The 25456-nt window shown below is 43.4% G+C and overlaps 1 protein-coding gene across 4 annotated transcripts in view; it reads left to right on the top strand.

Annotated features, from left to right (window-relative positions):
* RGL1 (ral guanine nucleotide dissociation stimulator like 1) overlaps positions 1-12271 on the top strand; it is a 292140-nt gene extending 279869 nt beyond the window's left edge. Inside the window, exons 17-19 of one of the 4 annotated variants that reach the window (XM_007450147.1) lie at positions 2513-2767; positions 7278-7392; positions 9846-12269. In XM_007450147.1, coding sequence (XP_007450209.1) covers positions 2513-2767; positions 7278-7392; positions 9846-10033 — 558 coding nt within the window. In that variant the 3' untranslated portion in view covers positions 10034-12269. Of the gene's footprint in view, positions 1-2512; positions 2768-7277; positions 7393-9845 lie in introns of all 4 variants that reach the window. The other 3 variants (XM_007450149.1, XM_007450148.1, XM_007450150.1) reach the window with 3 other exon arrangements.
* Positions 12272-25456: the final 13185 nt, after the last annotated feature.

Below are 25456 nucleotides of genomic sequence, written 5' to 3' on the forward strand. Positions count from 1 at the left end.
CTCTCAGGCATATCTCCTTAATCAGGGATGGAATCGTTCTCCGTGACTTGACACTCGGCATTGACTTTGTCAAAATCTGGAGTGAGGCCCCATCATTCACCTTTTGACAGGTTCTTAAGCTTTTTAGGCCCCATTTCTGATGATGGACATTGTACAACAGTGACAACTAAGCTATTGCCCACATCTTTGTGGGATTTCTCCCTGCCCAGGAAGGAGGTAGAATCATATTTGCATCTGTTGATGCAGTGGACATGCACACAGGTCCGGGTCATCCCTTTTAAAGCTATGCAGAAGCCCTGCATGTGTCCTGTGCACACCCCTTGCTGCATCCTTTTTGTCTCCCCCCTTATCACACTGGCTCTTCAATTTCTTGCACAAGTCATGAATTTTAATTCTTTGGATGGAGAGTTTTCAGAGTCACGAATTTCTGTGGGTTTAAAAATGAGTAATTGAATTGGACGCAAGTAGTTGCTGGGCTGCAGAAGCCCCAAATGTTAACTGGAAAGGCCTCAGTTCTGCTCAGTGCTTGGCTGGCCCCAGAGACCTTCACAGCTCCTCCCTACCCTGAGGTCCTGCAGCCCTCCCCGCCCACCCTGCCTTTCCCACTGGCCACACTGTGAGGTCCCTCTTTTGAGTAAAGTGTAATTTGCATTCCTTTTTCTTCATTCCCCTGATCGTGGTTTCTAAACATTTATTTCACATTTGCTCCACACTACTTAAATTCCCAGTAAGAATTTGGGCTCAAGTGGTGGTCTGTTTAATGGTGCTGTATAACCCAGGCATCTTCAAGGATTTATCTTAAATGTCATTAAAATCATGGGAAAAAAATCTAACAAAAGAAAAAGGATTTATGCGGAGGAAAGGGAAGGGGAAAAAATTGACCCAGTAATTGGAAAGGGGACCTTCTTGGCTACTGTGTAGTATACCTGCAAGCAAAGTCAGGCTGTTAAAATTATCCACCACCAGTTAGCCCTCAAATTGATCCACTAAGTTGATTCACTTGGGAAGCTAAGGGAAAAAAAAAAGTAACTAAACAATGTTATGATAAAGCCTCAGTTAGACTCCTGCATTACTAGAGTTGTCACATCATCTTGCTGGCTCTATTAAACTAATGATGCAGTCGAATTGAATGTACGGTTATTTAATGTACAGTTATGCCACAGGAAAGGGAAGTCATAGGAAGTAAAATAGAGGAGACTCCATTTTACTTGGAAGCCAGATAATCAGAAAGCTAAATTTCTGTACTTTGTTTCCATGGGAAGGTAGATGGGTACGAAAGAAATTAGTAAGTTATTTATTTTTTAAATGACTTCCAGATTATTTTATTGGATTAATGTGGTATAATTTAGCTCAGCTCATTTTGAGAAATTATTTGTAATTTTCTATAAAAAGAATTGATATTTCAAATGATTCAATTAATGATATTTTTTGGACCACCACCTAATGAGTTGGGGGCATCCTATTTCTCTGGCATTTGGTGTTGCACATATAAGAACCCTGTCGTTAATCAGAAAAACACATTAACTCTAGTACCTCGTTCTTTAATTATCCTTGGTATACAACATGAAAATGTGTACAGTTGGTTCTGGAAGCAAATGTGGTTAGGTGGTGGAGCCTCTCATAGGCTGTGTTCCCTTGGGCAAGTCACTCTCTTTCTCTGAATCGTGTTTCCCTCATTTTTCTAATGCTCTGAATTTTGTTCACAAGATAGTTGGGAGACCAAAATGAGATAAGATGTCTGAAAGCTCATCACAAACCTCACAGCCTCACAGTGCTGAGCATCCCTGGGGCAGTGGTGTGCTGTGTTCATTCACCGCATTCTCACCGACTACACCCTTGCTGCACCCTTGCTCTGCGAACCTGGCCATGGAAGTCAGGAGACTTGAGGGCACAGCCTGACGGTGCTGTCAACAGCTGTGGCCTCAGGTTCCTCAGCAGCAGAGAGGGATTGGGGCCAGGCCATCTCCAGGTGCCTTGCCAGGGCTCGTGTTCCCTGCAGAGCTGGATAATCTGTGGTCCTCATCTTAGAGACTTCGAAAAATATAGCCATTTCTCTCCTGCTCCAAAATCTGACGGTGAAACGGAATCACAATAGAAAGGATCTCTGGGGGCAGGTCAAGCATCCTTCCTGCTCGAGGCAGTAGGACTGGGCTTGTTTTCTGCCCGGTGAGCTTCGGGGTTCCTTCACAAGCCCACATTGCCTCTAGTTTCTGGTATTTGCTGCCACCTGCTGGTTACCCTCCTTCAGAGCAGCTAAAAGCTCGGGAAATGAGAGGACCACCTTGCCTCCCATGATGCAGAGTGATTCTGCTGAGCACTGAGTCACTGACAGGCATCTGCCATGGGGGTGCTTCCACCAGAAATAAGACGCACGTGTGCTGTGGGCTGCTATGGAGGAAATAACGGAAGTTTATTAGTCTCAACCTCGACCTCTGCTTTGAAACTTGGGAAGCACACTGTTGGCCAGGGTTCCTAACAGTTCTGTTTCCTTCTGGGCTGTTTACCCTTCCAGCTCTCCGAGTCCTCTTCCTCATGTTCCTCCATCCACTCTATGGACACAGCTTCCTCAGGGGTGTCGTCCTTGATGAACCCCCTCTCCTCCCCTCCGCCCTGCAACAGCAACCCGAAAATCCACAAGCGCTCTGTCTCCGTGACATCCATTACCTCGACAGTGCTGCCCCCCGTTTACAACCAACAGAACGAAGACACCTGCATAATCCGCATCAGCATAGAGGACAACAATGGCAACATGTACAAGAGCATCATGGTAAGGCGCTCAGACCGACACCCGAGTACTCACGTGCCGTGTCAGCACGTATACGTGCATTCACACAAAATGAGTATGTGCCACATGAATCAATGCCAAAATCTCCCTGGATATAGACTAATAATATATAAAAATCTGCATATCAGCAGTGCGTATAGGATATAATTTTTACGTCTTAAAAGTTGCTAAACCTTATTCATCCGGGTCAGTATCACCCTCTTCAAAACTGTCAGCTGAGATGACTACATAAAGGGAAGATGCCACTGCTGCACGCCTCCTTGCAGGTCTTCCTGGGGATTAACGTGTCTGCGTTTATCATTGAATTGCTGTGCACTCTTAGCAATCTCCTCGGTGGTGGCAAAGTTTTCTCCTTTAGTCACTTGGACTCAGACTTAGTAAAGCGGATGATCAAGCTGGACATACAGTTTGCGTCCACGAGGAACTATGCTTATAAATAAATGAGACTGACCTTTTTGAGCTTCCTATAAAAACTCTGTTTCTGAGCACAGTCCCAAAAAAATGTTGAATAATGGCAGTCTTTTTGGAATACGTACAGAGCCTCTCCTGGTATTAACCTTGGGTGTGTAAGGTCTGGTGCGTTTATTACAAGAATAGACTCCCTATCTTAAAGGATGTATCATGTATTGAAAAGCAGACTCTCCTTTGCAGTAAAACCCCACAGTAAAATGTAAATCTCGCATCTCTCCGCATCTTCATGACTTGCCTTCTTCGAGCCACACTGACTGCTTATAAGCTCAACTTTGAATATGATGTAAGTGATAAGGAGTCACTGTCTTTTAACATCTGAAGAAAAGCTTCACTAAGGCACTCACTAAATCAACAAAATATCTCTTGAACATTAGTTGTGTACTAGTCATTGGACCAGGCTTTGGGAACAGGGAGATGAATGAGACATTTCTGTCCTTGAGGAACTTATAATCAAAAAGGAGATCATAAAGCATTTTTCAAAACGTATTAAATACTTCAGTAGAGGTCAGATCAGATTGTAAAGGGCCTGCGGGCCTCATGCAGGAGTTTGCGTTAATCTTGCAGTAGAGTCTTATCGCAGGCTTTTAGGTGGCGATCAGATTTGTTCTTTAGAGAAGTAGCCGGCATTGGGGAGACCTGATTCAGAAGTGCAGGGGGAGTAGACTGGAGGTGGCGGAGCGAGTTAGAAGCTGCCATTATATTCCATGTAGGACGTGTTAAGGGTTTGAATGATGGTCATGTGGCTGGAGATGGTATGGATTTTTGCAAGATTTTTCTAGGTTAGAATTATGGAATTCATCCATTTAGTTATGAACTTTTTGGTTACTGTTCTGGGGGAGTGGAAGAGGGAGGACGAAATGTTGTCCAGGCAGCCGGATGGCTGGTGGTCCCGTCCAGTGCAGTGTAACTGCTGGAGCAGGGGGTTTGGGGTGCACTTAATCCAAGGTCACCACAGGACATCCAAGTGGCATCACCTAGTAGATGGTGAGAAACACAGGTTGGTGCAAGGCTGGTGGTGCTGGGGTCGAACGCTGGGAGTTGTCCAGCTCTACCGGCTGGATGCTGTCGTGCAGCGAGTGAGGAAGGGCTGAGGCGGAACCCACGTGGTAGTGAGGGAGGGGTGATAAGGGCGTGTCGGAGAGGAAGGGGCGCCACCACCAGGCAGCTGAGGTCATCAGTTTATATTACTGTATTTTCAGGGTGGTTTACTCACATGGCTTGTCTCACATATGCCAACCAGGGGAGTAAGTGCCAGCTGTGTAACTACGGTGTCTCTGAACTAAAAGGAACCGAGAACTGAACACGCAGCAATGTGGATGAATCTCTGAAACACCACGTTGAGCCAAAGAAATCAGATATCCCGCATCCTGCCGGAGTCTGATCTTTCAAAAACAGGCCCAACCTGTGGCGTTAGAAAACTAAGCTCCGGGGAGGGCACAGGGAATGTTTCGCATTCGTATTTAAGGTGTACGAGGGTGACACCCAAGCATCGTTCAGTATCGTAATCACCAGCCACAGGTGGTGGTTGAGCATTTGAAATGGGCAAAGTCCAAATTGAGATATGCTGTAAGTGTGAAATACACACCAGGTATTTGAAGGCTTGGTACAAAAAAATAACAATAATGAGAACGTAAAATATCTTATTGACAATTTTGTATTGATTTTATGCTGATACAATATTTTGGACATATTGGGTTAAGTAAAATATAAAATTTCCCTTTTGAAAAAAATGTAAATGTGGCTACTAGGTATTTAAAATCACAGATGAGGGGGCTTCCCTGGTGGCGCAGTGGTTGAGAGTCCGCCTGCCGATGCAGGGGATACGGGTTCGTGCCCCGGTCTGGGAGGATCCCACATGCCGTGGAGCGGCTGGGCCCGTGAGCCATGGCCGTTGAGCCTGCTCGTCCGGAGCCTGTGCTCCACAATGGGAGAGGCCACAACAGTGAGAGGCCCGCATACGGCAAAAAAAAAAAAGACATAAAACAGAAGCAATATTGTAACAAATTCAATCAAGACTTTAAAAATGGTCCACATTAAAAAAAAAAATCTAAAAAAATAAATTAAAATAAAATAAAATAAAATAAAATAAAATAATTAATTAAATTACAGACGAGACTCGAATTATATGTATCTACTGGCCAGTGCTGGTTCAGGATATCAGCGTAAGGCTGCACGGCTGAGCTGTTAGTATTGTCTGTGATCATCATTTCCCCGCAGTAGCGTTTATGGTGCAAAGTGACAGACTCTCAAGGAAAGCCCTCGGCCAGCCCATCCTTGTTTGGACACACCTGGGGAGGTTTAAGGTAAAATAAGCGTAGCCTGGTTTTCTCCTTAGGTAGGTTTAAAGCTGATAACTTAACATTAACCACCTTAACCCAACAACCATCCCCCAAGTTGGTGTCCTTTCTCTTCTGGCTTTTTATGCTCCTGGACCAGTTTGATCCAGCTGCAGGAGTACTTCCTTTAGACTATAAAAAATTTATTTTTCTCCTTTAGAATTCTGTATGCATCTGTTTCCCCCTTGTGTAAGGAGGTGCCAGATGTTTTGGTAACACACCCTTGAGCATGGTCTTTGTCAGTTATAGGGACCCCATTGTAATGCATATTGTTTACTGAATCACAAATACAGCTGCTGCCCCAGATCGGAGGGAGGCCTGTGGGCCCAGACATCCTTGATCTCACAATAACAGTTTCTTGGGAAAAAATCAGACTACTACGTCGTCGTCTCTTCTTTTTTTTGGCTGTCTCTCTCCTCTTACCTCTTGGTGAGAACAGCTTTTATTTTTAAGTAAGAATAATCTGTGTTTCATTTTGCTTTCTTTCAAATTTAAAGAAATCACCCAAGGGATAGTACATAAGTCAGCCCCCTTGTCCTGTTGCTCTGAGCACCCCGAGAATAGTTGGCTGATGGGCAGAGATGAAGGGGAGAATTGGGGTGAGAGGAGGCTTAACTTGCACTTTAAAAAATGTTAGATTTATTATTTTTAAGCACTTAGAAGCTCATTTTTATTGAAGCGTAATTTACATATACTTACATACATAGATCTGAAGTGTTCAGTTCTTTGGGTTTTTATAACTATAACCATATATATGTATACATATAGTTAAATATGTATACTTCTGTTATATAACCGCCACCCCAAGTCTAGATAAATAACATTTTTTATCCGCCCCGTCCAAAATTCCCTTATGCCCCTTCAATCCTGCTTTAACCTTAGTTGAAGATAAGGTTAGCTAGTTTTCTAACCCCACAGGCTAATTTGGCCTGTTTTTGAAAGAACAGACTCCTGCAGCGTGTCATCTTCTGCGTCTGCTTTCTCTGGCTCACCCATGATGTTTGTGAGATGTATCACGTTGTTGCATGTTTCAGTTCTCAGCTCCCTCTAGCTGCTGAGTCGTGCGCTTATCGTGAACGCACTACACTGTCTTTATCCTCCCCTGTTCTCCTGTTGATGGAGATTCAGGCTGATTCCACTTTGGGGCTGTTATGAATAAATCTGCTATGAACGTTTGTGTACAAGTCCTTCCGTGGACATAATACTTTTATTTTTCTTGGTAGATACCTAGGGGTGGGATTCCTGGGTTGTAGAGCCACTTGTGCCTTTTGAAATGGTCAGTGTGCAGAACCGTGGCCGTTCTGACCCACAGGTTGTAACCAGTGCTCAACAGGTGAGGATAATTTTGGCCCAGGACTACAAACGCTGTGCATTTTTCACAATTCCCTCATATATATTCTTCCACCGGAACCTCCATTGGAACTGGCAAGGCACCCAGTCTCTCTGTTTTGATGGGGTTAAGACACTGTGGCTCTGAGAGAGCAGGTGACTGAGAGAAAAGATGACCTGTTATCTGAGGATGGAGCCAGGACTGGAACTTAGGAGTGCTGGCTCTTGGTCCTTTCTCATTCCACCTGGCCATCTCTCCCGGGAAGGCACAAGACAGCAAGAATAAGAAGGTCAGCACAACTCTTCCAGGAGACATGAAGCTAAATGCTTTACACACCCTTTCACTGTCTTTCCAGTTGACGAGCCAGGATAAAACTCCCGCCGTGATCCAGAGGGCGATGTTGAAGCACAATCTGGACTCGGACCCAGCTGAGGGGTACGAGCTGGTACAGGTCATCTCGGAAGACAAAGGTAGGCGCGCGTGTTCCTTCTCAAGGCAGATTGCCCCAGTGTGAGAAGACGGGAAGTGGACACAATGTCTTTCTTAAATGGAACCAAGTGAGGGTTTTTAATCACTAGGGCGGAGTTGCCGGGAGCCATATGCCATCACCTCGCTTGTAGAATCAAGCGTCTCAGGCTGGTCCCCCAGCAACCCTTGTTGCTTTCTGCGGTTTTGCTGAGCGTTCCTCCCGCCCGTTCTCTGTAAACTTCTCCTCAAGCCTTCCTGTGGGAAGAGGTCCCTCCCTGTGTCAGGAGTTGGGGGATGGACGGGGTCTGTTGGCTCTTTGCAGACGGCCACGCACCTCCATTAATCAATAGTGTGTGTCCAGAAAGGTCGCAGTTCCTGCGATAATTTCTCATGGTTTCAGTTACCCACTTCTGAGAGCCTGTCCTTCAGTTATCTTTATTCATGATTGATCTTCAAGCGGCAAAAGCTTCCAGCGCCAGGATTGGAAGGTTCTTTACCTCACACTTACTGAGGCAAAGAACTGGTGATTGTGAAATGCTCCAGTTTGCCTAGGAGTCCATTAGTTGAAGAAATCCCTTTTATGAAAACTCCAGGCACATAATCCCCCTGCATGTATCGATTTGTTAATCTGAATTGGGGTTGTATTTGTTGAGGGGTAGGAGGCGAGCTGGTAGGTAACTCCTCTATGCCGTGTCGCATCCGAGAAAGAGACTCAGGCAGACTGAGTCTCTTTTCCCAGTGCACAAGGAACAGCCAATACTGTTGACTGAGGCCAACCCTGTCTGCTGACAGACCCAGCACAGACCAATGCAAGTATCTCAAGGGAGGGCTGTTCCCCAACAAGCATTCCCCCTAGAAAGGAAAAGAAGAATTATACAAGGTGGGGATGATGGAAGGGAGCAGTTATTCATACTCCATTTGACAAACAAATCACCCAGGGCTATATCTCGGGCCCCGACGAGAGTAGGCCAAGTTGGAGTCGTACCTTTTCTTAGCGATGAAAAGCTATAGCCTCTGAGAAAATTCTTGGAAGTTTTCTTTCATCCAGCTGAGCCCTAGGTCGTGGGGCAAACCTTTCTCAGTTTCATCTTTTAATGTAGTTACTGCTAAAAGTCCAAGCCTGAAAAGTGGTCTCTTGGGTTTTACCGTGTCGTCCACAAACCAACACGCCAAGGTGAGGCCAGTGGGTGTGAAGGTCCAGGAGTCCCAGAGTGCAGCTGGGGCCCAGCTTCACCAGCTGTGTGGTGGCAGGTGGGCTGCTTGACCTCCCTGGGCCTTGGTCCTTAATTAAATGGCGACAATACCCTACTGGTTCCTTGTGCATCATGGGTGGTTATGACAGGAAATAATGCACCCGGAAGTGTATACCGTATTGGAGATATGTTGATATATAGCTGTGAGGTAGGTTGTTACTGACCCAGGAATATGTGGGCAGGAGACTGGGGACACTTTAAGGGAGTTATCCTTTATGGAACATTTGTGCAGAATGTAGCGGAGTCACGCAGAACCTGATTGCATCAGTCATGCTGTGGAATCTCAGTGGTCGAAGTTAACATAAGGTCGACTTAATCCAGTTCTGCAGGCAGACACCTCTCCTGGTTGCCTCCGTCACTCCACTGCCGCAAAGCAAGACTTGCACATTTTACCTTTTTTTTTCCCTGTTGGTTTTTTAAGATATCCATTACCCCTGAGGGCTAAAGAGTGTATAGCTTCTTTCAAAAATAAAAATGAATTCAAATCACTTTGCTCAATAACTTCATATTATGCTTGGAATAATCCTTGTTCAAAAATTGCAGCTATCTATATAGGTGGGAGTCACTGCAGTAGGCAGTGGTTTAAATGTTAAGAGATAGATACTATCTTATTTGGTTGCCCTTTAATATTAAAATGCAACTTCTTAAGGAAGCAAGGCCTCAAATGGTGTAACATACTGGTTTGATTTGGGATTAATTAAAAAACATTTTGATATTCCAAGTAAAGAGTTCTGGAAAACGGTGTAGATTTTCTGCCTTTTTCCCGTGTTATTGGATTCGCTTAGTCTCTGTGAAAAACTGCATAGTGGAGTGGAAAATGGACTGCGGGAGGCTGGAAACCCGGGTTCGGGTCCCAGTTCTGCCCCTGATGAGCTGTGCTCTTGGGAATGTCTTTTAACTCCTGTAGGCCTCTGCTTCCTACTGCACTTCCTTCCAGCTAAAACATCCTGCATTTGCGCATTTGGTTCGTGGCTTGAATTTCTAAGATTGGATTCGCACTTAGGTTTTTTAACTTGGGATCGGGAAATTGTTGGAACCGATTTGCGGGGAGGGAGTGGTGGTCATTGTCTGGTTCTGTTTGCATTCCAGGGACAAAGGGCCATAGTCCCAGCCGGGTGTCTGAGCAGAATTTCCACCTGCCACGGTCAGTGCGGGGCTGACCTACATGAGCTGACTACCTTCTCTTTCCTCATCTTTTTTAGAACTCGTGATCCCAGACTCGGCAAACGTCTTCTATGCCATGAACAGCCAAGTGAACTTTGACTTCATCTTACGCAAAAAGAATTCTGTGGAAGAGCAAGTAAAACTGCGTAGCCGGACCAGCCTGACATTGCCCAGGACAGCCAAACGGGGCTGCTGGAGCAACAGACACAGCAAAATCACCCTCTGAAGGGAGAGACCAGTGGCCCCTTGCTTGCCAAAGGCAGGGTGGGGCTGAGGACAGGCCGTGGTGATTGCAGCTACCACCCAGTGTTAGAGGATCATTGGTGAGGTGGACAGATATTTATTGAGTACCTCTGGTGTGCAAGGCACTATGATAGGCGTCGTGGGGAAATCGGAGATGAACTTGACACGAAAAGGATGATTCTCTTTGACCTATCTGAGACCGAAATGCAAAATTACCCACATTTATAAATATATATGTATGTACACATATTTGGTATGTGTGTGTATATATATAAATATGAGGGACTTATGGGATATTCTGGACTATGGAGAAACAAATTTGCACAATGGCCTGGGAAGTCGAGGTCACTTTTTACAGGGAACTAGAAGGAACTGAGAACCTCGTCTCATACCTTCCAAGTAAACGGAATCAACCCTAGGAATACAGAGTGTCCTTTGTGCCAGTATTATATGCAGTCCAAACTATTTTTATAAAGGGAGAGGATTACTTTCTCAATCAAGTGCCACCAGAAAAGAACAACCGCAGAGGCGGGAACTGCCACAGGCTGAATGAAAGGCCACCTCGGAAAGGGTTTGGATGAGCCAGTGGCTTTGACCTCTGCTTGCATCAGCCAATTTCTGCTACCCCAGGGAGGGCAAGGAGCAGCTTTGGAGGCCTGTCTGAGCCCCTGGCCCAGCCGTTGTGACACCTCTGGAGGCAACACAAGCCCATTTTGATTTCTGGCAACTGCATTGTTTGTTCCCCCGCCTAAAGAACATATCACAATCATTCTTGCACATACAGCCGTGTTCTTTGGTAACTTATCAGCCAGAAAGGAAAGCACAAGAGGATGATGACTCATGTGGACTCTGATCTGTCTCGGAATGCCACTACTTGTTTTTTTCTGATGACTTTTGCATGTGAAACTACATGTCTGCAGTCTTTTGCCATCTGGATCGCAGTACCTCTATATTACGTGCAATTTTTTTCCTCAGGTGTGGAAATTCCTACTGCGATTGAGTATAACTGATGATTTTGAGCCTGTGAAAGATTTCTGAACGGCGATTGCTCTGTGATTAGCCCCTCGGAAGATGTTCACTGCTGAGAGCAGTGTCCTGTTTTACTTATTAACTTTTATAGCCTTCCTGTGCCTAGTCATGGGGAAAGAAATGGGGCTCCGTATATTATCCAACTCGTTTCTAAAGAGGTACATTCTTCCAGATGGAATCAATAACTTTTTTTTTTTTTTCAGGTTTCCACACTTGGTATCACAGTATCACTGTTAAGTGACACTTTTGTCTCCAGTACCACCACCATCCTCTCCCTTCCAAATCTGAGCTGTGGCTGGGGTCTGAACTACAAAGCCATAGGTGGGATGTTGACACGTTTAAGAAGCACTTTCAGAATGTTGTCCTTTTTAAGAAGAAAATTCTCAAAATACCAGTTTTTATTCCAAAAATAAAGAATGAACCCAGATATGAAGTGCAGATTGTAATGTGGAACTTTTTTTTTTTTTTCCCCTATCCTGTAAGACAGCTCCCAAAGGTTATGTGTGATTTATGTTACATAAATAGCCATATGAAATCTGCAAGAAACACCAGGGAAAGTCTAGAGATTTGTGGCGGTGGACCAAAGAACGAGAATGAGCCAGGAAGGCCTCAGATTTCCTTTAGGTCTTTCTAGATCAGACCGCATTGTAAAGACCGACTGGTTTCAACTAGTTGAAAAGCACTTTTTTTCTGTGTTTGCGAGGCTGGTTCGATTTGTGCTTCTGTGCGTGGAGGAGGGATGGCCAGGGTGCGAGGCGTCATGGGAACTGAAGGAAACGTAGCCTCAGCCTGAATTTCTTGGTTGGAAGGTCAAAAAGAAAAATGTAGAACTGTTGGCCTGGTTTAGGGCGCGGCTACCAAGACATAACGTGTTGTGCCCATGTGCTCGCCTTGTGTATTTATACTGTATGTGTAGAGTCTAGATTTATATACTGCCATGTAAAATATATATATATATATTTTTCCTTTTTTAAAAAAGACAATGGAAGTTACAAGTAGACAAAACATAGCCTCATTTATTTAATGCCACTTTAAATGTCTTAAGTTTGTTTCCTGGTGGACAACAGCCGGGTTAAGACTTTTAGCTGCTCGCATGCTTGTCTTTCTGCATCTCCATCATCTGTTTACCTTTCGGTCAAATTAATAAACTGGCTTGGGACTTGGTTGGCATGTGCGGCCAGACCCAAAGGGATTGTATCTGGAGTATTAATCTGGTGGATCTGGGTTCCAGGTATGTCAAGGAGCATTTTGGAAGCCCATGCTGGTTCAGTTGGAGGGAGCAGAGGGAAAGCCAGTGGCACAGTTAGGAGGGACCCTCTCCGCTGGTAAGTAGTGTCATGTGCATTTAGGGGAAAGAATGACGTCTTAGGAAACTGCCATCAGATGTGATGCCTTGCTGGACAGCATTCTTAGGAGTAGTTTGGCTGGGGACACTTTGTATAAAATCAAACTTAGAGCTGGGATCCAAGGCAGTACTTTGCCTTCTTTTTGACAGCCTTTCCTGAGTCTCCAATTGCTACCATCTGCACAATTCTTGAAACCATCCATGGTGCTCTGGAAGCCGGGAGGGCCTCTGTGGAGGAAGGAAACAGGGTCTTCCCAAAAGGCAGCTTCATTCAACAGATGCACGTTGTCATTCCGTCACATTGTTTCCCCCCAAAAAAAAGGGATTCCTAAATGGATCCAAATTATCAAGTTTTCTGGGTCCTTGGGGGATAGTGGAGAAAGCCAAGTAGGTGTTTTAATAATCGATAATATGGGCAGGAAAAAAAGGGATTTCTGTGTCTGGCACTAGGTGACTATGTTTTCAAGATCATTTGAGAAAATGGGTTCCCTTGTTTTGCCTCCCTGTGGAAGCAGCTGGGTGAGATTTTGCCTGAAGGAAAAATGTCTTAAAATTTCCTTCTCTGGAGCCTTTTCAAATTTGCCATATGCAGCACAGGACCATTAGAGGCATACAGTATTGCCCCGTGTCCCAGTTTTAGTGGTATCGAGAAGTTTCCCCGACGTCAACCCTCTTTTTCTACAGGGCTGCCGCAGCGGCACCAGTTACAACCTGTATCCACAGTTCCACTATGAGAAGTTATTTCCGTCATGTTTTGCATTACCGTTTCCCCTAGGATCTCTGTTAAAATGAAATAATTCTGGAAGGGATTATTAGGCTAGCCTAGGCTAAAGTAACAAACCATGAGACCTCAGTAACTTAAGATATAACACGTTGAAAACTGAACTAGGTATTGCAAATCGGGCAGCTCTCCTTAGCGGCTCCAAGGATCCAGGCAGCTTCCATCTTGCAACTCCACCATCTCAGATTTTTCCTTCAACTCCCAGTGATGGTAGAGAGAACTCACAACTCCTCCTGACTGCCTTAGACGAAAGGGACCACATCACTTCCATTCACAGTCCATTGGCCAGTCTATGGCCCCGATCGAAACGCAGGGGAGGTGGGGAAATGTAGGAGGGCACCTGGAGTAGACGAGCATTTCCGTCCCGGCACAAAGGAGTTCTGTCTTCTCATTAGGGTGCGTGGCTTTGTTCATCGTCCCACATTCTCCGAAAAGTGTTTGGAGGAGATGGCAGTGAGGACTTGAGATGGGGGCTGCACAGAGCAAAGGAAGGGTTGAAGAAAGAGAGGTGCTCAAAGGAGGAGAGAAAACAAGAGTAATTTAATTTTGTTTAGAATTAGCCTTATAGAATTTATTTCTAACATGCGGTCACCACCAATTTACATGCTTCTAATGTGGTCCCTACTTTGACTAAACTAGGAGCTACTTTACAGACGTAGCTGTATGTCAAATTTTAAAAAATCTAGGAAATTTAAAGTGTTTACACATAAACTGCCAGATTCAAATAGAAGCCAGACAAATTTAGTTAATTTAAGACTCTGAATTAGAAAACCACCACTTGGTGTGGTTTTCCAACATCTCTACCCAGAAAACCGTGTGGAAGCAATTCACTTATTTAACAGTTTGAGGTATTTAACATTTTCTTAAGAGTTGGAAGGAATCTTACAAATCATGTAGTCCTCGCCCTCGTATTACAGATCCCGGGGCTGAGGCCCAGAGCAGTTACGTCAGTTGCCAAAGGTCAGGGGCAGGGCTCTGAATGACCAAACCCTGCTATGTGGGTGTCACGGTGGACTGGGCTTTCCTGACAGATGCTGCTCTACAGCTTGCTGGAGCTGGACAGGATGCCTGGGGTCTGTTGGCTCTATCCCCAGCCTTCCAACCATGTGAGTTTCCAAAAGCTACATGTGAATTTCCACAGGCTACCTTGGTTAGATGTGCATCTGGTTGGTTCTGTCAAGTCTCCAAGGAGAGATCTGCTGCTGGTCGGAGCACTGCTGCCTGATATCCTGAGCATCGTTTCATCTCGCAGATGGGGAAACGGGGCCGTAAGGACCAGGATGACGTTGTGAGTTAACTCCCACCTAGGATGCATGATGAACCCGTGGGGTGGATGAAAAGCACCAACTGAATGAGGAGTTAAAGGAGCGAACACCAGTGATCAGTATCGAGTACTCTGTCACAGTTTCCTCAAAAGAAATCATTTTTATTCCTACGATTGTCTCAACTCAGAGCAACATTTTGTGCTGCAGTCACAATCTCCCACACAAAGGGTACCGGTGAGTCAAGTTGAAAAAAGAAGAAAAGTAAATGATTTAAACTGTTTCTAGATTGCTCCGGCCGTTTGAAAAAAAGATGGGCTGGCCAAAAAGTTCATTCGCGTTTTTCATACCAGCTCATGGAAAATCCCGAACGAACTTTTTGGCCAACCCAATACCAGGGCACCAGTTTCAAAATGGGAGAGAAGCATTCTAAACGGGAGAAGCATTCTAAATAATACCTTGCCCCTAGATGTTTACTTCTGATGATCCTCGTTTACATAACATCTGACATCCAAGCCTCCAGCAAGTCAGCGAATTGGTCTAATCAGCTAAAAAAAAAAATTAATATATGAGATTTCATAGATGGGAAGTAAACAGGGCATGGGGTTGCAGAGCTTCTTTATACATCAGGCTGTGTGTGTATGAGAGAGAGAGCGACAGAAACATTAGATATTAGTGAGGAAACAAGAAATGAGGCAGACTCTCTCTCTAGAAGCTTTGCATGGATGCAGTTTGGTGTGGGTGGGATCTGACTGCCTAGCTCTGACTCCCAGCCCACTTACCATCTTAGGCAAGTCATTTAGCTATTGCTTTATCTAAAAAGTGGGGATTGAAAATAGTTCCTACCTCTGGAGGTTCACGTAGTATTACATTACACAGCGCACGTAAAGAAAGCACTTCCCTCTGGCGCTTACTTGAAGAGTTCACTGCTGTTATTCCTGGGAAGCTCGTGGCCTAAGGGGAGGGCGTGCTGTCTTCTTAGAAGCCCTCCAGCCTCCTTCCCTAATAAGCAACCACACAGGGCAGATGTGACACTCAGACATGGGACTTCAGATGCTTGAACAGCACCCTGGGAAAATCGAGCCTGCTGCTGCTTTGGGGAAAGACTGACTCACGGAGCTGGAGGGCAGCCAGGGCTCCTGCAGCTTGCTCCACAGCCCCGCTCCAAAGAGGCTGGGGAGAGGGGAGTGTGGGCCCAGCGCAGCCCTGACCACAGTGCCTCCTGGTGGGGCTGAGGCTGCACAGGGACACACACTGAGTGGACTCGGAAGGGAGCCACTGGCCCGTGTGAAACGGCCCTGAGCTGGAGCATCCCCCTCCCAGAGCCTAAGGTGATTCCTGTCAGGGTCCCCACCTTTTTGGATTCCTTCTGTGGTCACGGGGGGGACAGTTGTCTCACCAGAAGCTGAGCCCCCATTCCCCTGTTCTCCCAGACCTGTATCTTTCTTTCCCTGCAGAATGGGGCTCTCTTCTCTGACTGACCCTCCCTCTGCCCAGGGATGACTCACATGCAGGACAGTGAATGTTGCTGTTCCACAGGCGCTGGGGGCCCTGGGCATCCCAATTATTCCTTTGCATGCTGTCCAGCTCACTGCCACCTCAGCCTCTCCCATTGTTGCAGGTTTGCAAGGATAAAATAGTCATTTTAAGGACTTGGGTTGCCACTTCCATTCCAAGCCTCTCCTACTATTTTTTCCCCCTCTGGTTCCCTCCCTTTCCAGCCTGTGCACCAGCCTCACTTCTCCACTAATGAGCCTGAACCTGTTTTCTTATCCCCCTGGCCCTTGCACTTCTCTCCTGGACTTGAACCTCTGTGCTGTGCCCCGGAAGCTGCCTCTTTCCTCTCCCCTCTAATTCCCTAAGGCCTGCACCCCTCATCTGTCCCCTCCCTGCTCAGCTATGGGCATGGTTTCCTCCCTGTGGCCATCCTAAACAGTAACATCCCCTTCAAGTCTTCCCAATTCATGCTGGCATTTTACAGAGCAGTTAAAACCCTTCAGACCACACCATCAATACAAACATCTCAACTCCTGTCTGAGGGTCTTCCCCAAACTGCCAGTTCCCTTTGGGAGAGGACACTTTGTCACAAGTTATTTTCTAATCTCTGAAGAACGGAGAAAGAGGGCTGTCCAGGACACTGAAAATCACGTTCCCTCATGAGTGAGAGCCCAGACTCCTGCCCAGCCTCCCCTAGAACAGGAAGCACCCAGAGGATCCTCCTCTGGACCAGCGGGGGGGCACGAAGCTGGTGTTCAGACATAGAGATTTGGTCAGAGTGCCCACAGCAGAGGAAGCCAAGCTGAAGAAACTCCAGGGAGGGGCAGAAAAAATAAACTCAGTAAATTAAAGAGAAACCAGTGTTCAGAGGTGATCCTTCGTTCTTTCCATCCCTTTTGAGGGCATACGGGAGGGCGGCTTGGGGCTGTGAGCGGCCTCCCTGGTGTGGCAGGAGGGACCCGAGCTAAGATCATCTCAATATCAGTACACCTACGGGTGGAGGCAAAGACACAGGCCATCCTAGGCAATTCTATAGACCAGAAAGGAAGCCACTTTCCAGCCCAACAACAAATTTTAATGGAGCCATTCCACCACTTGCCTGGAACCCATTCAGTATTTAATAATTCTGTCAAATTCTTCCTGAAAGCGCACCTCAACTCTTCATGCTGCAATTCAAGCCATGTCCTCATTCTGTGTGCATAATAAGAGAAGGCACCATTTTCTCCTCCCACCAGGAAGCCTGCACAAGCCTCTAAACCAGCCTCACCCACCAGGGGGCAGACACCAGAAGCAAGAAATATACAGTCCCACAGCCTGCAGAACTAAGTCTACAAATACCCTACCCTGGGACCAGCTGGTCCCCAGACACTGCGTGATGAGAGGGAAGTGGACTGCTGGGACACATAGGACATCCCCTACAGCGGAGGCCACTTCTCCAAGGTCAAGAAATGTAACTAACCTTCCACACATATAAAAATACAAATAGAAGTTTAGACAAAATGAGATGGCAGAGGAATAAGTTCCAGATGAAGGAACAAGATAAAACCCCAGAAGGACAACTAAGTGATGTGGAGATAGGCTATCTACCTGAGAAAGCATTCAGAGTAATGATTGTAAAGATGACCCAAGAACTCAGGAAAAGAATGCATGCACACAGAGCAAGAAGTTACAAGAAGTTTTTAACAAAGAGTTGTTAGAAAAAATAAAGAACCAAACAGAGTTGAAGAATACAATAACTGAAATGAAAAACACAAGAAGGAATCAATAGCAGAATAAATGAGGCAGAAGAACAGATAAGTGAGCTGGAAGACAGAGTGGAGGAAATCACTGTCACGGGATAAAATAAAGAAAAAAGAATAAAAAGATTTTTTTAGAAAAGCACAGTCTGACAGACCTCTGGGACAATATCAAACGCACCAACATTCACATTATAGGGGTCCCAGAAGAAGAATAAGAGAAAGAGCCTGAGAAGATATGTGAAAAGATAATAGCTGAAAACTTCCCTAACATGGAAAAGGAAACAATCACCGAAGTCCAGGAAGCACGGAGAGTCCCATACAGGATCAACACAAGGAGGAACACACCAAGACACATAGTAATCAAATTGACAAAAATTAAAAATAAAGAGAACATATTAAAATCAACAAGGGAAAAACAACAAATAATATACAAGAGAATCCTCATAAGGTTATCAGCTTATTTTTTAGAAGAAACTCTGCAGGCCAGAAGGGAGTGGCATGATATATTTAAAGTGATGAAAGGGAAAAACCTACAACCAAGAATACTCTACCCAGAAAGGCTCCCATTCAGATTTGATGGAGAAATCAAAATCTTTACAGACAAGCAAAAGCTAAAAGAATTCAGCACCACCAAACCAGCTTTACAACAAATACTAAAGGAACTTCTTTAGGTGGAAAAGAAAAGGCCACAACTAGGTACAAGAAAATTACAAGACGGAAAAGCTCACCGGTAAAGGCAAACATACAGTAAATGTAGGAAATCATCCACACACAAGTATGATTATCTAAACCAATAATTGTGAGAGGATAAGAGTACAAATGCAGAATCTTGAAATGCATCTGAAATGAAAAGACCAGCAACTTAAAACAATCATATATATACACAGACAAATATCAAAACATACATATATCAAAACCTCATGGTAATGGTAAACCAAAAATGTATTAATAGATATACACACAAATAAGTAAACAGAATCCAAACACAACACTAAAGATAGTCATCAGAATACAAGAGGAGAGAACCAAAGAGGAAGGGAAGAAAAAAGGCCTGCAAAAGCAAATCTAAAACAATTAATAAAATGGCAATAAGAACATACATATAGATATGTACATGGATTAAATGCTCCAACCAAAAGACAGATAGGCTGAATGGATACAAAAACAAGACCTGTATATATGCTGTCTACAAGAGACCCACTTCAGATCTAGAGACACATACAGACTGAAAGCGAGGGGATGGAAAAAGGTATTCCATGCAAATGGAAATCAAAAGAAAGCTGGAGTAGCAGTACTCATATCAGACAAAATAGACTTTAAATTAAGACTGTTACAAGAGACAAAGAAGGACACTGCGTAATGATCAAGGGATCAGTCCAAGAAGAAAATATGACAATTGTAAATATATATGCACCCAACATAGAAGCAACTCAATATATAAGGCAAATGGGAACAGCCATAAAAGGCAAAATCAACAGTAACACAATAATAGTGGGAGACTTTAACACCCCACTTACATCAATGGACAGAACATCCAGACAGAAAAATCAGTAAGGAACACAGGCCTTAAGTGACACATTAGACTGGATAGACTTAATTGATAGTTATAGAGCATTCCATCCAAAAGTAGCAGAATACACATTCTTTTCAAGTGCACATGGAACATTCTCCAGAATACATCTCATGCTGGGTCACAAAGCAAGCTTCAGTGAACTTAAGAAAACTGAAATTGTATCAAGCATCTTTTCCAACCACAATGTTATAAGATTAGAAATCAACTACAAGGGAAAAACTGCAAACTGCCCCCCACCCCCGACAAACACCTGGAGGCTAAACAACCAAAACAATATGCTACTAAACAACTAATGGGTCACTAAAGAAGTCAAAGAGGAAATTTAAAAAAAAATACCTAGAGACAAATGAAAATGAAAACATAATGATCCAAAACCTATGGGACACAGCAAAATCAGTTCTAAAAGGGAAGTTTATAGCTATACAAACTTACCTCAGGAAACAAGAAAAACCTCAAATAAACAACCTAACCTTACACCTAAAGCAACTAGAGAAAGAAGAACAAACAAATCCCAAAGTTAGAAGAAATCATAAAGCTCAGAGCAGACATAAACAAAATAGAGACTAAAAAACAATAGAAAAAAATCAATGAAACTAAAAGCTGATTCTTTGAAAAGATAAACAAAATTGATAAACCTTTAGCCAGACTCATCAAGAAAAAAAGGGAGAGGGCCCCAAATCAATAAAATTAGAAATGAAAAAGAAGTTACAACCGACACCACAGAAATACAAAGGATCATGAGAAACTACTACTATCAAGTACATGCCAATAAAATAGACAACCTTGAAAAATGGACAAATTCTTAAAAAGGTACAATCTCCCAAGACTTAGCCAGGAAGAAATAGAATATATAAACAGACCAACCACAAGTGCTGAAATTGAAACTGATTTAAAAACTCCCAACAAACAAAAGTCCAGGACAAGATGGCTTCACAGGGAAATTCTATCAAACGTTTAGAGAAGAGTTAACACCTATCCTTCTGAAACTATTTCAAAAAATTGCAGAGGAAGGAACATTTCCAAACTCAATGACGCCACCATCACTCTGATACCAAAACCAGATAAGGATACTACAAAAAAAGAAAATTACAGGCCACTTATCACTGAAGAACATAGACACAAAAATCCTCAACAAAATATTAGCAAACAGAATCCCAAAACACATTAAAAGGATCACATACAATGATCGAGTGGGATTTATCCCAGGAATGCAGGGATTTTTCAATATCTGCAAATCAATCAGTGTGATACCCCACATTAATGAAGAATAAAAACCATATGATCATCTCAATAGATGCAGAAAAAGCTTGATGAAATTCCACATCCATTTACAATAAAAACTCTCAAGAAAGTGGGCACAGAGGGAACCTACCTCAACATAATATAGGCCATATATGACAAACCCACAGCTAACATCATACATAATGCTAAAAGCTGAAAACATTTCCTCTAAGATCAGGAACGAGACAAGGATGTCCACTCTCGCCACTATTATTCAACATAGTTTTGGAAGTCCTAGCCATGGCAATCAGAGAAGAAAAAGAAAGAAAAGGAATCCAAGTTGGAAAAGAAGAAGTAAAAGTGTCACTGTTTGCAGATGACATGATACTATACACAGAAAATCCTAAAGACACTACCAGAAAACTACTAGAGCTCATCAATGAATTTGGTAAAGTTGCAGGATACAAAATTAATATGCAGAACTCTGGCATTTCTATACACTAACAATGAAAGGCCAGAAAGAGAAATTAAGGATGCAATCCCATATATCATTGCATCAAAAAGAATAAAATACCTAGGAATAAACCTACCTAAGGAGGCAAAAGACCTGTACTCCAAAGACTATAGGACACTGACTAAAGAAATATCAAAGATGGTACAAACAGATGGAAAGATATATCATATTCTTGGATTGGAAGAATCAATATTGTCAAAATGACTATGCTACCCAATGCAATCTACGAATTCAGTGCAATCCCTATCAAATTACTAATGACAGTTTTCACAGAACTAGAACAAAAATTTTAAAAATTTGTATGGAAACACAAAAGACCCCAAGTAGCCAAGGGAATTTTGAGAAAGAAAAATGAAGCTGGAGGAATCGGGCTCCCTGACTTCAGGCTATACTACAAAGCTACAGTCATCAAAACAGCATGGTATTGGCACAAAAACAGAAATATAGATCAATGGAATAGGGTAGAAAGCCCAGAAATAAACCCATGCACCTATGGTCAATTAATCTATGACAAAGGAGGCAAGACTACACAATGGAGAAAAGACAGTCTCTTCAATAAGTGGTGCCAGGAAAACTGGACAGCTACATGTAAAAAAAATCAAACTAGAACATTCTCTAACACCACATACAAAAATAAACTCAAAACGGATTAAAGAACTAAATGTAAGAGTGGATACTATAAAACTCCTAGAGGAAAACATAGGCAGAACACTTTTCACATAAATCGCAGCAACATCTTTTTGGATCCGTCTCCTAGAGTAATGGAAATAAAAATAAAAAAAAAACAAATGGGACATAATTAGACTTAAAAGCTTCTGCACAGCAAAGGAAACCATAAACAAAAAGACAGCCTACAGAGTGGGAGAAAATATTTGCAAATGATGCTACTGACAAGGGATTAATCTCCAAAATATATAAACAGTTCACACAGCTCAATATCAAAAAAACAAGCAACCCAATCAAAAAATGGGCAGAAGATCTACATAGACATTTCTCCAAAAAATGCATACAGATGACCAAAAGCACATGAAAAGATGCTCAACATCACTAATTATTAGAGAAATGAAAATCAAAACTATAATGAGGTACCACCTCACACTGTTCAGAATGACCATCATCAAAAAGTCTACAAATAATAAATGCTAGAGAGGGTACGGAGAAAAAGGAATCCTCCTACATTGTTGTTGGGAATATAAATTGGTACAGCCACTACGGAGAAGAGTATGGAGGTTCCTTAAAAATCTAAAAATAGAGCTACCATGTGATTCAGCATTCCCACTCCTGGGCATATACCTGGAGAAAACCATAATTGGAAAAGATACATGCACCCCAGTGTTCATAGCAGCAGTATTTACAATGGCCAGGACATGGAGGCAACCTAAGTGTCCATCAACAGATGAATGGGTAAAGAAGATGTGGCACATATACACATATATGTGTATATATATGATATACACATATATGTGTATATATATGATATACACATATATGCGTATATATATGATATACACATATATGTGTATATATATGATATACACACACATATATTACACAATGGGATATTACCCTGTCATTAAAAAGAATGAAATAATGCCATCTGCAGTAACACAGATGGACCTAGAGATTATCGTACTAAGTAATCCAGACAGAAAGACAAATATCATGATAGTGCTTATATGTGGAATCAAAAAAAATGATACAAATGAACTTATTTACAAAACAGACAGACTCACAGACATAGAAAACAAACTTACAGTTACCAAAAGGGGAGGCGGGGATAAATTAGGAGTTTGGGATTAACATATACATACTACTCTATATAAAACAGGTGACCAAAAAGGACCTACTGTATAGCACAGGGAACTATACTCAATATCTTATAATAACCTATAATGGAAGAGAATGTAAAAAAAGTATATGTTCACATACATATACACATATATAATTGAATCACTTCACTGTACACTGAAGCTAACATAACATTGTAAATCAACTATATTTCAATAAAAAATTTTTTTTAATTAAAAATTAAAGAGAAGGCACCATTTTCTATGTAATCTGTTAACACAATGTACTAAAGCCTATCATTTCTCTCTTTTCCAAGCAGGCAAAAACAAAACCAAAAACAACATACTGGCCACCACTGGCCAGACTCTTCACCCTTGTCTCAGCCACCCTGCTCGATTTAGGGAATGCCATCAACCCACTCACAGGGAGTCCCCTCCCATGTCACTGCTCTCTCCTTCTGGCTCCCCTCCCACTGACACATTTAATCAGGAAGTCTCCAGGGAAGGAAGGTTCTCTCTGAGATAACAAACATCCCCACAAAACATAAAATGTGGGTGAAATGATTATTTCCAAGGCTGCCTGTGCTGAGCTTTCTGAACAGATCATCCATGACATGCTATTTTATCAAATGACCAGCCTCACTTTAACTCTCACTTTGTCATTAGTTAGATCCTCACTTAATTTCTTGTCAGTCATAAAGATCACTTACTTGGAAAGAATGTCTTGAAAGCACATTGTAGAAGCCTCTTGGGAAAACTCATCTTTATCTTACAGTTACTAATTAGATGGATTTGTTCCAACTGTAAGTGAAAATATTCCCATGTGTGTAGCTGAATGGGAATTTTGTTTCCGACACCAACATTTTACTGGAAATCTCTGCATTGTCTGTCAGGAGAGCAACCAGACTTAGAATTCCCCCCAGAAACAATGGCCTCTGCATTCGTGAGGGTAGTCTGGAGCAGGAGGGTAGCCGCCTTGCCATCGTTATCGGGTCTCAAGACTGTTTCCTGTCAATAACCCCAACACATAGCTGACTCTTCGGTCCTACCCAGCTCCCCATCACTCCCTAGTAGGCCCTTCCACAGACCCAAACCCAACACAACTGTCACATTCCCAGCAAAGCTGCCCCCAATGGCCTCCTCCTCAGCAGAACCAGGTTCCCTGGGTCCTATGGCCCCTCTTGTTCCAGCCTCTGAAAGCAAGCCATCCTGCTTACATGGCTGCTCCCTTGGACCACAGACGCCACAGCAGTAGGGACCTTTTCTAGACCTCTGAGCATCTCAGTGCCCAGCACAGGGCCTGAAACAAGGGAGCACTCACACCTGGTTTTTGGGGTTTTGGGGGAGCCTGAGCTGAAATACAGGGGGTCATTGAGGCCAACATGGGTTCTCCTTTTTTTGCCCCAAGATAAATCTCTTTGGCCTGGGACAAGCATTTCAGTATCTTTTGATGAATGGATAGATAGGCTGACCAATAGCACAGAAATGCAAGATGAATCCTCCGTCATCACCCTCCCACTGGAGGCCTAGAATCCTTTTTGGCTTACCCACCTCTCCAGCAGTCTAAAACATCTCCCACTGGACAAGGCGGCTGGTGACCACCCTCTGTTCTTTGCCACCGGGATTGCACAGCAGTGATGATTACCTTTGGCCTCTGACATCCTTGGCCAGTGCAGACCTGGAAATTCCAGCAGTGTTGGCTGTTGACCACCGTTGGAGGAACCAATGAACAATCATAGAGTTGCACGTTTTTAAATTTTTCACAAAGTGCTCTAGAAGGCAAGTAGTTTTTCACTTCCCCACCCTGAAATGACAGAGCATGACAGACAGTGTAGGATGCTGGGATGCTGGCTCTTGTTTTCCAGAGTTCCTGAAGCAGGCCCCAGTGAACAAAGCAAGGCCCGTGCAGTGTGTCGTCTGCATATTGTAGACACTCAGTCCACACTCAGCACTGAAGCCAGGGCCGGCCATCCAGAAGATTACACCTTGGATCTCAAGATCCAGAGAGGCTCTAACTTCCAGAGGCAGACAGCAGGTGCCACGACGGAGGCAAAGTCCTCTGACACTGCCAAGGTCTAATGTCTTGACTTAAGGCTAGACGGGAGGCAGGAAAGAATAATGAGGTCAAGGAATCCCTGGATTGCTGAAGAGATGGCCTTCTAAAGAAAAGCTGCGTCTGCAGCTCACAATGTTCACAATGAAAGAACACTGCTTGGGATTCTAGACCTGAGTGGAGAAAAGCAACGGCTGGACTAACAGAGCCAGAATTTTATTCACAGTAGAACAGTCCTAATCTAAAATTCTAGAATTTATGAACAATGTCTTTTAAGAATGAGAATTCAAAAAAAAAAAAAAAAAAAAAAAAAAAAAAATCTAAAGAAAAGCTGCGTCTGCAGCTCACAATGTTCACAATGAAAGAACACTGCTTGGGATTCTAGACCTGAGTGGAGAAAAGCAACGGCTGGACTAACAGAGCCAGAATTTTATTCACAGTAGAACAGTCCTAATCTAAAATTCTAGAATTTATGAACAATGTCTTTTAAGAATGAGAATTAAAAAAAAAAAAAAAAAAAAAAGAATGAGAATTCATAAACCCACCAGACCAGCTGACAGGGAAAAAGAAAAAAAAAACACCAATGTTCTCTATGAAACATAACC

This window comes from Lipotes vexillifer, unplaced genomic scaffold (genome assembly GCF_000442215.2).
Source record: "Lipotes vexillifer unplaced genomic scaffold, Lipotes_vexillifer_v1.1 scaffold97, whole genome shotgun sequence".
Taxonomy (NCBI): Eukaryota; Metazoa; Chordata; class Mammalia; order Artiodactyla; family Lipotidae; genus Lipotes; species Lipotes vexillifer.